This window comes from Megascapheus bottae, chromosome 13 (genome assembly GCF_031878675.1).
Source record: "Megascapheus bottae isolate mThoBot1 chromosome 13, mThoBot2.hap1, whole genome shotgun sequence".
Taxonomy (NCBI): Eukaryota; Metazoa; Chordata; class Mammalia; order Rodentia; family Geomyidae; genus Megascapheus; species Megascapheus bottae.
Window position 1 is genome coordinate 150,983 of NC_143521.1, and position 16,532 is coordinate 167,514.

General features: G+C 33.6%; 1 protein-coding gene across 2 annotated transcripts in view; it reads left to right on the forward strand.

The window, feature by feature from the left end:
* Positions 1–2,141: 2,141 nt before the first annotated feature.
* Positions 2,142–16,532, forward strand: part of Fstl5 (follistatin like 5) — a 570,877-nt gene continuing 556,486 nt past the window's right edge. For both annotated transcript variants that reach the window (XM_090343981.1, XM_090343982.1), the window contains exon 1: positions 2,142–2,277. In XM_090343981.1, coding sequence (XP_090200107.1) covers positions 2,152–2,277 — 126 coding nt within the window. In that variant the 5' untranslated portion in view covers positions 2,142–2,151. The remainder of the gene's footprint in view (positions 2,278–16,532) is intronic.

Genomic DNA, 16,532 nt, shown 5'->3' on the forward strand with positions numbered 1-16,532 from the left:
GATTAACTTATCTTACACAATTTCAACCAAACAATTGGTACATGGTATACAATTTTTTAAAAAACTTTGCCATTTTTGAAACTACTACAAATCATACATCAAATGTTACTTAAAAATCAGCAAGAACCTTGAGAAATATACTTTTGGCTTCCTCAGAAAAATAACAAGTATTGCACTGTCAAATTTTATAAAATTAGTGCAACAGAACATTGTTGTAATGTTATAATTTCAGTTTACCGAGTTCAGTAACTATTGGATATGGGAGGGAGCCTACGTACACTCTAGGAGGAACTGTAAGAGCCATCTGATTTAGTTGATATTGCAGATATATTGTAAATCTATACAACAAGGATTCAGATAATTTCTTAAATCTGAATTAGCACTATCATCTAGCTCACTTCATCTGCTGAGGTGAGTAAGGACATTACACACAATTCTAGATGTTTTTCTGACATATGCAAATTAAGTTTCTTCTTCAGCTGTCAGTCCAGAAAACTGCATACTAAAGACAAGTTATTCCTTCTATTGTCAACCTTCAATGGGGTGATGTAAACAGAGGTCAACTTGGGTTTTAATTTGTATCAGCACTCATATGCAAAACAGTTCCCAAAGTTAATGACAACCCAACTTTAGAAATGACTCTAAAAATTAAAATGGTCTATCTTGGAAGACATCCAGCCATAGTTATAGGAAACCATATCAGACAACTTAGCCCCTTAGGAATTACACCTGAATTTAAAAAAAAAAAATGTAGCCCCCAAATAAGAAGCAGCTCTGAAAAGCAATACATAATTTAAAATACCTTGAAAAGCAATATGAATATTGTTCAAAAATAATTAAAGGATACATTTTCATAAGCCTATACCTAACATTAAGTTTATAATCTATTCTAATATTTCAAGTTTATCACTAGTTACTATAAATTAATATACATTAATATACATTAATAACATGCTCTTGTTCTCTTTTATAGTAAGGGGAAAATTCTAGCTTCAATTCTAGGAGTAAGGGGAGACTAACAAGATTCAGACAGTTTCATGCAAGTATCACATTTGTCAAATGGTAGAACTCTCAAGTGGACTAGGAGTTCTGATTACTAATATACTTTTCATTGAAATAACTTTTTAAGTAAAAATTCATACTATTAACAAAGACCACGAGACTTTTATCACCAATGAACCACTAGGAAACCAGAAGTGGTGCTGTGGCTCAAGTGGTAGAGCATTAGCCTTGAGCTGAGGAGCTCAGGGACAATGCCCAGGCCTAGAATCCAAGTCCCATGACTGACAAAAACAAAACAAAACAAAATAACAAAGAAAAAGCCAAAAGTGGTGGAGCAAGAAGACAGTGCTCCAACCCTGATTTCTAGCTCCAGAACTGGAAAAACAAAAACAAACACACACACACACACACACACACACACACACACACATCGTTAGAAATGGAGATCTGGCTCAGGTTGTAGAGCATTAACCATGAACCACAAAGCTTTGTGAGAGCATAAAGCTTTGAGTTCAAGCCACAGTTCTGAGGTGCAAGAATACACACACACACACACACACACACACACACACACACACACACACACCTCAAAAGGGTTTTTAGTTCAAAGAACTTGTCTTGCAATATTCTAGGAAATGTCCTTCTTAATATTGCTGGAAAGAATTCATGAATGAGCTAATATATCCGGCCCCTATCATGTCTATTCTACTGCATTTATTATTATAGATCTAACATAACTTACTTTTCATTGGTCTTTATCAGTGTGTTACAATAGCTATATTTTTTCTTTTATGTTTTTCATCAGTTCAATGCCATTAAAATGACAGTTATGTATGGACACTTAAAATTATCTATGGGTTGCTTTTACATTATTTTCTATATTTATCTTTAGGATATTTTGTGTCAAGCCTGATATTTGTTACTATTTCATTCTTCGTTAGACTGAGTGAAAAATCTAAAACAATTTAAAATAATCAGCATAAACTTTATTTGGAGACAGACATCTAATAATGAATTCAGCTGGCAGTTACTTGCCAGTTTTGATTAGATTTATAGATATTTCTATTTGGTATTGAATATACTCCTTGATAAATAATGTATATTCTCTGAGTGTCACCATTTTATTTTGGCAGGTAGAAGTCAATAAGAATGTTTAAGTGCTGGTCAACTGTTTTGGTTCTTGGATTCATTTTCCTGGAGTCAGAAGGAAGACCCACAAAAGAAACAGAATACAGACTTAATTCTTATCAGCCCATAATGAGATTAAGACATAAGGTATGATAAGCATTATGAATCTGCTAATAATGCCTTCAGACAAAAACCAAGCTATTAGTTATTGAGCTTATGAGTGTAACAGCACAGATTTTTACAGTATCCATACAGTATTTCCATTTCATCAGAGATGCATGTTTTAAAGAAGGAAGCAAAGAATGTGGAAATGAAACATTTGGGACATTAAATACTTTTTGATAAAGAACAGAATTGTGCTGATTTAAAGTATGTATATTACTGGCTGGCAAAATAGCTCAAGTTGCACAGTGACTGCTTAGCAAATATTGAGACCTTTAATTCAAGTGCAAATACTCATTAAAATCAATAAAATTTAACTGTAGTAATAGTAATAGATTTATTTTTATTATTCCTTTTTGTCAGTCATGGGGCTTGAACTCTGGGTGTAGACACTATCCCTGGACTTTTGAGCTCAAGGTTAGTGCTCTACTACTTTTAATCACAGAGCTACCTCCAGTTTTCTGGTGAAGGTAAGAGTTGTGAGGTCTTTCATGCCCAGGCTGGCTTTGAACTTGGATCCTCAGATCTCATCCTCTTTAGCAGCTAGGACTTAAGGCATGAGCTACTAATACCTGACTTAGTAATAGATTTATATAAATAAGAAAAATACTAAGAGAAAATCAGATAATTCCATTACTTTTGTATTTACATTTAAGTTGAGAAAATGTTAAAAAATGGTCTAGAATTTGCTATAAAGATAGCATTTCTAAGTTACCTAGACAAATATAGGTTGACAAATATATTTCACAAAAATTATTAAATAAGGGCCGGGAGTATGGTCTAGAGTGCATGTACAAATACCTGGGTTCAAGTACCACATACATAGAAAAAGCCAGAGGTGGTGCTGTGGCTCAAGTGGTAAAGTTCTAGTCTTGAGAAAGCTCAAGGATTAATACTCAGGCCCTGATGCAAATTATTAAATAATCTAATTTCCTTGGAAGCCATAATTTTAACTCACCTAATAAAATTAAAACTCGAGTATATTTTGGATAATAGTTCCTTATTTAAAACATCTTAAGTTCAAAATTAATTGGCATGTAGTTGTACTGTAACTCATATAAATGTAAAATTAAACTTGTTATTTTAATAAAAGTTTAGAATATTGCAAAATTTCGAATACACATTGGAATTTTATATAAAACAGAAAAATATTGAAAATTGGACATGATAACTATGGAAAGCTGTATAAAATATCTTATACTATTTATGTTTTAAAATAATTTGAATATAATTAAAAGCTTGACTTGTTCCCTTAAATTGAGAGCATAATATAGGCATATATATGTAACCTGTGTCTTTTCTTATTATTTATGATAATAACAATATTGTGGTGAAAAAGCTCACATTTTCTAAGGTTTTTAGATACCAAATAATAGTGTAGAGTCTTTTAATTATGACTTTGTCCTTCAAAACAATCTGTCTAAAACAAGATCTAAGTATTTTTATTTTATAGATATGTGATTAAAATACTGAATATAGCTTAATTTAGAATGTATAAATTAATTAAGTATACTAATTAACTATCTTATTTGAATTTCAGATTAGATAGGCAAAACAAAGAAAATACATAAAACCTGAGAGCACACTTTGTCATAGTAAATCTAGTCTGTAGAAAAAGGAAGATTTTAAAGTTTCTAATTTGAATATATGCAATTGAAGAAATGTCTTCGTGCTTTTGGCTTTTACTTATCAGTGCTCTCCCTGTATTGTATACTAATAATCAGTTTGATTCAGTCCAAAAGGAAAATTAATGAATTCTATTAGAATGACATTAGAACACATTAGTAAGAGAAAGGTTTATCTCATATATACAGAAGATAATCCGTTTATGATTTTATATGATTATTTTAGTTATAATTTTTCTGGTTGTTTTTCCTGAAAATTATAATTACTTTTGTGGGTCATTAAATGCATTATTATTTTCAGTTAAGTTTAGATCTAAAGTAATGTAGTACTTTGTTCTCCAGTTTGATGAAACTTTGAAAGAACAAAATTGCAACATTAAGTTATATTTGAGAAACAAATAATGCCGATGAAGCTTATCTAACCTACCTCCTAATATCCCAAATCTTTGCATGCATGCATTTCTAAATAGTTACAAACAATATGTGATATTTAGTACCTAAAAGTACAGAGAGGTAGGAGTTGGTTCAGTAGCTCATGCCTGTAATCACAGCTATTTGGGAGACAGAGATTGTGAGTCTTATGGTTCAAACACAGTCTGAACAATAAGTTACTGACTCCATTTTAAAAACCAACCAGTTGCAGTGACATGTACATTTAGTCTCAATTACACTAGATGCCATACATAGGAAAGAATGGTGCAATTCCAGCCTTTGGCACGAATGGAAAACCTTACTTGAAAAACAAGTAAAGGACCAATGTTTTGATTCAAATGCTAGAGAATCTGTGAAGACCCATGTTCAAACCCCAAGACTGCTATAATAATAAAAAGAATAAACCAATAAATGAAAATAAATAATAAATAAGTGAGGCTGAGATTATCATGGAGATAGGTTTTAGGTAATAGTAAAATTAAGCTATAAAACACATTTGGTGTGTCTGTGTATGTGTTTGTGTGTGAGTGAAAGAAAGAGAGTGTGTGTGTGTGTGTGTGTGTGTGTGTGTGTGTGTGTGTGTGTGTGTGTGTGTGTAGTGGACGTGTAGCAGGAGTGAGGAGGAACTCAAAGTTGACAAACTATCCTCCCAGGTACTTCCTACTTATTTTCACCAACTTCTGGATTCTACATTCTTTATTATGTTTGTATCTAGCACCATTAGAAAGTCCAGGAAATCCAGATAGTGCAGCCTTTCTAAATCATTGAAAATAGAGAAGTTTGCATTAGGGAATGTTTCATGTCATGACTTCTGTCATGATTGATATTAATCTGGTACTTCATAAACTCATTGCTTTGTTGGATATTTTATTTCCTGTGAATTTTTTTCCTTTTGCTTTTTCTCTGAGACCTAAAATTTTATTTGATGTTTGGTAAAAACTGTGGATTGACTGAATAAAGCTGAAAATAAGATGGTATAGTTATAAATTATATAAAGAAATCAACCATTATCTAGAAGAAATACTGTAACTGAAATAGAATGAAGTAGTAAAACATTATTTCAAAGTTTTAAACAACCTCAATAGTATTATATAAATGAGTGTTCTCTAATTTACTTTTGTATTTTATTAAACACAAATTGCAAATTTAGTAAATATCTATAGTTTATAAAAATTTCTGTATTTCTAAACAAAGGAGGTTTTACAGGTGGTAAGCATTGTATATTAAACTTAGTGGTTGAATAGAAAATACTAGAATAAATAATATATTCATTTTAATCTTTTTTCTATATTTTCTAAGAATAGTATCATTATCTTCAATCTGTTTGTTGAATTAATTTTGAGAACAAAAAGTGAAATGTGAATCATTTTGGACATATTACCTTGAAATACTATAGATACAATATAAACATATATATATATGTTTTATTATTTGTAATTATATGTACACAATGATGTGATTAAAATTCATTTGTGTCTTTTCATAAAAACTGACACATAAACTTGGTGTGCTAACTAGAGAAATATTAAGTATACTTAGATATGTGAGTGAGAGAGGTGATGTGCTTTACTCCTGTGTTTACCCTGTGTCTGTCTTGGAGCACCACAGGAAATAATCATTAGTCCTCTTGAATTATGAAATGTGGTCACAGAATCCAAATCCCACAAAGGTTTCCTCATTATTACTTTATCCTGAACAATGTGTAGTTCACAAACTCTTTTGTATATATTAATTTTAATAATTTACTCATGCTGTAGAACTAGAATTCACAGATACTTTCATATACATTAATTTTAGTAATTTAATCATGATGTAAAATTAGAATTGATGGTGTCATCAGATCTTTGTTTCTGTGGAGCAAATAAACTTTCTCCTTTATATTAGCTTCTTTAGTCCGATGGGGAAATATTTCATTGTTATTTTAAAGATAAGGAAATGAAGAGTCTGCAGATATTTAGCAGTCACTTAACATCATATAGCCAGCATGTTAGACAATATTCTTTAAATATACAGTGTCTAAATAATTTAATGAGTAGGTTACTGAAGATTCTGACTTCCCATTTTCTCCCACATTGTGACCTCATGCAAAAGTACAATTACATGCCCTGGTCCCATTGTCACTTTAGTTAGGCGAATGTGACTCCTGCAATGACATGCAATTCTAGACAGAAATCCTGGAGATTACAGAAATCTATTTTTTGAGGAGTCATAAATATTCAATCACTTAATAACTCACTTGATGATCTCCATTCTCTGAAAGCATATCATCTTTCACTTGTTTGGGAATGGGAGAAGCCTACCAAAAAGTTAAACACTGGTTCCGATAGTCATTGGCTAATTAGAAAAATTCAGTCTTTTTTTGTTGTTATTGCTAGTGAGGCTTAAATTCTAGGCCCTGGGCGCTGTACTTGGGCTATGACTTGACCCTTAGCAACACTTCTGGCTTTTTCTGTTTATGTGGTACCAAGAAATCAAACCCAGGATTTCGTACAAGCTAGGCAATCACTAGACAAAACTCCAGGCTCCAATGTTCAATCTTTATCTCAACTATTCCTTCAATGGTCATTATCTTTAATTTATGCCTAAATTTTAAAGAACTGAAAGTTTTTTGGGCAGCAATTATGGTCAATGATTTGGTAACATCAGAATCATCACAGATAATGTGCTGTGTATTCTCTACATGTAAAACTTCTAGAATTAAAAAATCATCTGTTTAAGGTGGTGATTGCTAAATCATTTCAAATGTCTAAATGACTATGATGAATAAAAACTCTTTGGTAATTAGAAGTTGTCATGGAACAAGAAATGAATGAAAGAATTCTGTTATGTCAGATTATTACAATTTTGTTATTTGTTGTATCAACTGCCCCTAGTATAGCCTTAAAACCAGGACTAGCACTTAGAACTTCATCACTTGGATGCGTTCCCCTTTTCTCTACCATCTTGACTTCTTGCTGGCATTTCTTATGCTTATTTGTTCATTTTTTATATCTTCCTTAGTGGAAATTTGTCATTTTTTGTTATAATAGTAATCTTGTAGCATCTATGTCCTAATATTTCAACTTATTAGCATGCTCCGTAATTGGCTAAGTAAAGGATCTTAGGTTAGTATCATATCTTATGAACTTTTTCTTACCCAGAACACAGAACACACAGATGAGTTGCTCTAAAGTAAGGCTTGAGGAGGCTTAGGAGGACAGAAGTATGCAGTGTATAAATCTGTGCCCAGAGAACACATTATCCATTCTGTAGTACACAGCTACCTTTACAAATTTAAACTGATTTATTACCCTTTCATTTCCTAAAATAAAAATGCTTATCTATGGGAGTCGCTTCTGTGCAAACGGAGTAAAGACTTGCTCATCACAGAAGGTGTGCTAACACTAAAATATGTGATTTGCGGGAATGATATGGCTTTGTGAAGAGCAGCAGGAAAGAATTATAAGAAAAGATGTAAAATTAAAGAAGTATCTATCTGAACTCTCGGAGTGCAGAGGCTACATCCTCCAGGCAATCCAGGGGAAAATACGTCCTGAGCAAGGCAGGTGCCAGCCAGAAGTTTATGAGAGATCCTGTAAAATGTTAATACAATAATGTATATACAATATGTTAGGTACCAAATTACAGTAACAATATGAGATAAACTATAAGGGGAAAAAAGAAAAGAAATAACTTCACATAGTACATTAAAAGCAACAATCACAAAGATAAACCTCTCATTTCCATACCTCTTAGGAAAGTGTTATCAGGTCTGGGAGTTGGGCCTAGCTTTAGAGTGCTTCCCTATGCATGCCTGAAGACCCAGTTTGATTCCTTGGTACCACATACACAATAAAAGCTGGAAGTGGTGCAGTGGCTGAAGTGGTAGAGTGCTAACCTTGAGAAAACCCAAAGACAGTGCTCAGGCCCTAAGTTCAAGCCCCAGGACAAGCAAGAAAAAAAAGTTAAAAAAAAGGAAAAAAGGAAAAGTGTCATCGTTTCCTTATATTTATTTTGCATATTCTAAGTTAACTTTGCATGTTTTCTAGTCGCAAAATTTTCTATTTTGATGTCATTTGCAGGTGTTAGAACATACTCCAGACTTTTGCAGTTGCCTTACATTTAAGCTAATATATTTTACTCTAATTTGAATGAAGTAGTAGATAACTACACCAGTACCTATAGGAATGAGATGAGGTCATGTGACTATTACTGTACATTAGGTTTTATGAATTTAACATTTCAAAGATTTTTTTACTTGTCTTATTTGTGATAAAAATATATAAAAACTATTATAAATATTGTCTCCATATTTTCTATATTAAATAAGTATGCCAGTTTCTTTAAAGTAGGAAAGGGCTAGGATATTACATCTTTGGTTAATCCTCTTTTTCTCAAACTGTATCTCTCAAACAATGGAAGTGACTAAACTGTAATCACTGGCAGTTGCTTCTGCTGATTGGCTCATGTGACAAACATAAACACTAAAAATTCAAAATTTGCATTTAATGTTGTATTATATAATAAATTTGCACTAAATAATGAAACATTTCTTTGGTTTTTAAACATATATCTTAGATATCACATACAGTTTAATAACACTAAGTAAATGTAAAAGTTAATAGAAAGAACCTCTTTACCCTTATTTGCATAGATATGGTTTATATTTGATATGATTCTGATTTTAAAAGATATGTATTTTTTTTGCCTGACCTGGGGCTTGAACTCAGGGCCTGACACTATCCTTGGGCTTTCTCAAGGCTAGTGCTCTACCACTCGAGCCACATTAGCATTTCCATTTTTTTTCTGTGTATGTGGTACCCAGGAATTGAACCCAGGTCTTTGTGCATTCTAGACAAGCACTCTACCACTAGGGCAAACTCCCGGCCCTCAAATGATATATGTTTTTTAACTTGACCTGATGTGACACATAAGTTGCCAACATATGATGGGTTTATTAATATTTCAAAGTTAACTCACTATTGAAAACAAGAAACTAGCATATACAAATAAAGAATGAGAATTGAGAGAAGGAAAGTTAATGAATGTTAATGAATTAATTATTCTAAAATTAGACCAAAATGAATCCAATAAAAGAAAGAACATGAAGGTCAAGGAAGATGGCAGATTAACAGTAATCAACAAAACTCTCTCTGAAAAAGCAGACAGCTTCTGGATCCCACCAAATTTTCCATATCTAGAGAGTCACAACAAATAAGCTATAAATATATAGAGATTTATGCCAAAGAAGCAATACATTACAGCTCGCCACAGACGGATGAAGAAGCAACTCATCACATTGTTTATTGTAGAAAACATGAAGAGAGAGTGTGAGTGCCCTACAAAACATATCGACCCTCTCTCCCACAGAACATCATGTAGAAAGAAACTCTTCACCTCCATGACAAGAATGCTATCCTTGATAATGACATCAAACCTGACAGATCACCTGGCTGCAAACATAGCATAGAGAAGTGACAGCATTTTTCAGAAGGGCAAAGAACTTCATACACTTGATCTCCCCTCCCCCCAGAAAAATAGGCTTAGGGTGAAGAGCCTTACCCCTCAGCAACTCACCATGCTCCCCACTCAGCACATATTGCAGTGCAACCTACAGTTAGCGTTAGCTAAGAATCCTGGCATCATAAAAGAAAAAAAACCCTAAAATTTCAGTACGCAAACAAGATCCAAATGGATGCTGTTTTCAATGAACACATCTAACCACAAAAGTAACATATTCTGAAAGTGAAAGGCTGGAATAAAATCTATAAAGGAAATGGTACTCACAAACAGGCCAGTTTTACAACTTTAATATCAGATGAAATAGGCTTCAAATTAAAACTAGTGACAAGAGATTAAAAAGGACATAATATATTAACAAGCTGATTTTCCTACAGGAGGCTATACCAATTCTAAATATTTCTACAACACACGTTAGGGCATATACCTTCATCAAACAAATACATACACACCAAAAGACACTGATGATTGATGAATTAACACACCACTTTCATTTCTGGATAATTTAACTTGGCAAAATCTCAATAGAGAAACCTCTGAAGTAAACAATTTAATAGACCAACTAGATGTAACAGACAGAATAAATCACCCAGAAGCATCAAAATATAAATTCTTTTCAGAAGGACATGGAATATTCCCCAAAATAAATCCTCTTAGAGAACAAAGAAAATCTGTAAATTCAGAAAAATTGAAATTATCCCTGTATTCTCCAGACCATGATAGAGTAACATTGGAGCTAAACACTAAAAACTGCCATAGGAAAACCTGTACCTCGTGGAGACTAAAAAACACATTGTTGATTCACCAGTAAGTTATTGAAGAGATCAGCATGGAAACAGAATTACTTATGTTATCTAGCAAAAATAAAACAAATAAAAAAAAATCACAGAATTCAAGCACATATGGGACAGAGCATAAACAGTACTCTGATGGAAATTTATTAATTCCAAGTGCCTACATCATCAAATGGGAAGAATCTCAAACCAACAATTTAATGATGCATATTAAGGTCCTTGAAAAAGAGTGACAAGGTAAGCACCAAAAGCCGTTGATGGAAACAAGTAATTAAAATTAAATCCGAAAAAAATAATTACAGTCACCAAATCCATAGATAAAAAATGAACAAAACAAAGCGGGGTTAGGTGGCTCACACCTGCAATCATAGCTACTCAGGAGGCTGAGATCTGAGGATCAAGGTTCAAAGCCAGCCCAGGCATGAATGGACCTGAGACTCTTATCTCCAATTAACCTCTAGAAAACGGGAAATGGGGCTTGGCTCAAGGATAAGGCAGTAGCCTTGAGCTGAAATGTTCAGGGACAGGGCCCAGGCCAAGTTTAAGTTTCATGACCCACAAAAAATAAAAAAAAACCCACAAAGATTTGTTTCTTTGAAAAATTAAAATTTACAGAACTTTACTAAATCTGACCACCCCATCCCCAACAGGAGAGAATACACCCAAATTAATAAAATCAGTGCTGAGAATGTGAGCGTCTTAACAGAAAAAAATGCAAGATTCAGAATATTATAAGGAAATATGTTGCAAACTTTTATGCTATTAGATTACAGAACAAGGAAGTAATGGAAGCATTCATAACAAAGACTGATATACTCAAACTAAACCAAGACATTTTCAACTAAATAAATAAAATCATAACAGCAATGAAGTAGAAATGATAGTAAAAGACCTCACATCTAAGAAAAGCCCAGGACCAAATGGAATCACAGCCATAATAAGGCCTTCAAAGGAAAACTAACTCCTCTAATTCAGTGAATTTGAAAGGAAAAGACAATCCCAATTCATTCTATTAAGCCAGTATGGCACAAAAATATTTAAGGACTCATGAAAAAAGTGAACTATAGACTTAAGTATGAGACAAGGATGTCCACTCAATCAACTGCTCCTCAATAAAATATTGGAATTCCTAGACAGAGCAATAAGGTGAGTCAGAAACCTAAAGCAGATCAAACCAGGGGAAAAAGTAAAACTCTCCCGTTTTCAAATGACATGATCCTATATTTAAAGTACCCCATAGAATCCTCTCAAATTGGGGCCAAGAGTCTGTCCTAGTAGTAAGAGTGCTTGCTTAATATGCACTTAGACCTGGGTTGGATTACTTGGTACCACATACATAGAAAAAGCTGGAAGTGGTGCTGTGGCTCATGCAACAGAGTGCTAGCCTTGAGGAAAGCCCAAGGACAGTGTTCAGATCCTGAATTCAAGCCCCAGGACTAGCAAACAGTTGCAAAAAATAAAATTAAAATTATGAAAGAATACTCTCAAGTTACTTGAGGTGAACTGAAATTCAATATATCAGTGTATAAAGTTAACCCACAAATTCCATAGCCTTTCTGTATATATACAATGAGAAGAATAAGGCTGAAATCAAGAAAACAATTCCATTTGTGATAGGCTCAAAAAATAGGAATTAACTTAAACAAAGGTGTGAATGACTTCTATGATGAACACTTTAAAAACCTGAAAAGGGAAATTTAAAGCAGTCTAGTGAATTGCAAAGACCTCCCATGCTTCTGGATTGGGTGGATTACTGTTTAAATGTCAATAGTGCCAAAAGCTATCTACAATTTTTATGCAATACACATCAAAATCCCAACAATATTTTTCCATGATATCAAAAAAGCAACCCAAAATATTCATATGGAGTAATAGTCCCTGAATAGCAAAAACAACCCTTAGCAGGAAGAACAGTAATGGAGGAATAACTATGTCAAGTTTCAAACTCTATTATAAAGCCAGTATTGGCATATGAATAGGCCTGAGGAACAACTGAATAAAATTGAAGGCCCAGAGAATATGGGCATCTAATCTTGAACATGGAGTCACCATAGAATGGAAGAAAAATAACCATTCAACAAATTGTGCTGGCTGAACTGAGGTTAGATCCTTATATATCACCATGCACCAGAATCAATTCCAAATGGAATTACCTCAATGTAAGATACCCTGAAAATATTACAGGAAGGGATAGGGGAGAAATTAGGGCTCCATGGAACAGGTTAAACATTCCTAAGTAAAGATTCTAAAAATAGAACAATTCAAAGAAAGGCTGGATAAATGGGATGAAACTGAAGAGTTTCTTCATGGCACTGGATATCACTGGCTGTGATGTGGTCAGAGGAAATACTGCTACACTGTACATGGAAATATAAACTTGTTAAACCACTCTAGAAGCAGTATGGATGTTCTTCAAAAAACTAACCATATTGCCTCCCTATAATCCATAATTTATTTTTGGCATTTACCCAAATGACCACAAACAAGGCTGCACTAAAGCTACCAGCACAGTCATTATTTATTATAGCAGTACTTATCATAGCTACCATAAAATCAACCCAGATGCCCATCTGTAGATCAATGCATGAAAAAAATGGTGTATATGTTACATCTATAAGCTAGCTACTCAGGATGCTATGATCTGAGGATCTCAGCCCATACGTCTGGGGAAGAAAGAGAGAGAGAGAGAGAGAGAGAGAGAGAGAGAGAGAGAGAGAGAGAGAGAGAGAGAGAGAGAGAGAGAGAGAGAGAGAGAGAGCCCCTTAGCTTTTTCTCAAGTCTAGAGTGAGTTCTGAAGCTCTCTAGGGACTGCAGATAGAATAAAACTCTATTCACATTCAAGATACTGGAAACAGCCAACTTTCTCCATGCAGGACACACCAGGCTCATCACCCTGCCAGTAAATTAACCTGGGTGGGCATTCACAAAGACCCCAAGTTCATAAGGGGCAATTTTTCTGCCCATTCAAGCAAATTCATTGGAAACATCAACTAAGCCAAAACATGGGAGATAAGAGATTTCATAAAGAGACTGGATCCCAAATCCAGTGGAGACACAAGTTTTCCCCCCCAAAAAAAGTCAAGAATATGTTTTTCTAATCATACATTTTAAAAATTTTACTGCTTTTTTCATTTTTACTAGATCCATTTATTGGCCATTTTTTTCTGCATCCTTATATTCCCCCCTTTTTTTTCTTCTGTCATTGTGGTCATTCCTAGAAACATAGTGACAGCAATTAGTAGTAGTCCTCCTTCATTGAGTACAGACTTGTTTCAAATTTTCTTTTTATTGACTCAGTTCCCTGCTTTTTAATCTTACAGTTTTTAATCTCAGTTTTTCTTATTGAAGAACTCATAATTGTGAGATATGTTTTTTAAATCATTGATCTCTTCTGTATTTATATATTTTCTCTTTTCCTTTTATATTTATTTTTTTATTCATTTTTCAAGTTTAAGTTTTATACACTTAATTTCCCTTTCTATCACTTTAGGTGATAGTCTTTTTCACTCTATAACTTTACTTCATTACTATATTACTCTTAGATTCCTACATGACTCTTCTCTTATTCCCCCTTGTCTTATTTCCCTCTTGTCTTTCATCTCTGATCTTTTGCTCTTTCTTCAATTTCTATAGTGCATGAATCTAGAGTTGCCTGTTGTTGACCAAGACTGTATATGTATTTGTTCAATTATACTGTAGGTCCAGAATGATTTAAATCTCATAGGGATCGGATTGTGGTTTTTCTTTGACCATAGAACTGTGTTCAGTGGCGGTGTTGGATTTGTTTAAAAGTGCACAAAAGGAGATAGAGAGTGAAAATACCAGTCTAAAGTTGTGGACCTCTATAGTCTGGGCAGTTAAAGAGCAATAGGTTGGTTATTCTCTTAAAATGGTAATCTTCTGTGGTATTAGTCTGGCTCCTATTTTCAAACGGGCAGAACAAGAAACTAAAGAAAAATAGCAAATCAAGGAATTGCATCAACCACTAACATTAAACAGGCAACAAACAGACAATAGAAAACCAAGAGGAGAGTTTTCTAAGTGCTGTACAAATGCAATTGGTAAACGTGATCAATGAAAAGTTTGAAAAAATAAAGAAGGATGTACGTGAATGTGAGGAAGTCAATCAAAAAATAACAAAGGAAATCACAGAATCCACAAACAGAAAGCTGAATGAATTCCAACAAAAGTCCAAAGAGAGTAAAGCTTCTGAGCTAAAGGACTTAAAAGAGGTAAAGAAGTCCATACATGAACTAAACCAAGGAGGTAAAGAAGTCCATACATGAACTAAACCAAGAGATGCAAGGCATCAAAACTAACCAACTAGAACAATGTAGGAGGTATTGAGAGCAGGTTAGACAATGCAGAAGAGAGAATCTCTGGAATTGAAGATAATCTAGAATTTATAAAGACCAGAAAATGATTGAAACCAAGTCTAAGAAACATGATGGATCTCTTCAGGAGCTACAAGATACAATTAGGAAGCCTAATTTAAGGCTAAATGGAATTGACAAGTGCCTGGAGAAGGTCAATGGGATTGGAAACATATTTCAGGAAATTATCTAAGAGAACTTCCCAAATATCGAGAAGGACAGGCCTGTTCAGATACAAGAAGCTTATAGAACCACATAGAAAGCTGACCAGAAAGGACATCCCAATGCCAAATTCTAATCTGTACAGGAACAACAGGAACCAAGAAAAGGATCCTAAAAGTGGCCAAGAAGAGAAGAGTGCTCACCTAGAAAGGATAACCTCAAATTTCTCAGCAGAGACCATACAAGGAAGAAGAGTTTTGTGTCATCATTAGTTAATATGTCATTTTATAAATCTTTACATAGTGAGTTCTATTTCAAAAATCATCATTGTACTCAGTGTATATCCTATGGAACTGGGAAAATTTGTCAGAAGGCTCGGGTTAGGAAGTGTGGAAAAGAATGATGAACCCTGGTATGAACTGAGATGCATTGTATTTACAAAATACTTGGTTGAATTATAACCCCTTTCTACAATTATGAAAAAATAAGAGAAATATATTTTGAAAATCATAAAAATGTGATATTTATACACAATGGAAATCTGTGCTGTCGTCAGAAGGAATGGCATTGCCCCATTTGTAAGGAAATCGAAAGACTTGGAATTAAGTGAAATAAGCCAGACCAAAAGAAACATAGGCTCCGTTGTTTCTCTCATTTGCAATAATTAGTATATACCTAGGATTCTCCTAGCAGCAGTTCACAATAGCTCATATGGCCATGTAGGATGAGGCTAAATGAAATCAGCTCCAGAATATGGAAACAAGAAATATATCTTTGTGATTCTTGTTCTTTATGTACTATGTAAAATTAATGCTTCTCTCTTTTTCTTCCCCCTTGTAGTTTAGCTCATACTGTTACTCTGTCTGACTTTGGTACCTGGTGTATTTTATATACGTTTATCTGTTTACTTGAAATAGGGAAAGGAAAGGGAAAATATAATTGATGAATGGAAGGTACTGGGGGGATGGAAAGTGGGAGAAAAACATGGGAAGGGGTATCAATGTTCAAGAAGCAATGTACCCACTACCTGATGAATGTAACTGTAACCCCTCTATATATCATCTCAACAATAAAAGACAATAAAAAAAAGAAAATCATCACTGTTCACACTCAGAAAATACACTCTAAGAACTGTTAAAATAATTTATATATTCACTTAATTTATGTGTATACAGTTTCAGCATACAGCATACATTATCAGCTATACCACCTAAATGTACATTGATTCCTTTAGCAGCAAAATCCAAAAATGTGTTCATTAACATACATACTTCTAGATTTTTCTCATATTTTAACTTGAAGTATATGAGCAACAAGATGGTACTATTAGAACAATCTTCAAGATTATCATTTTA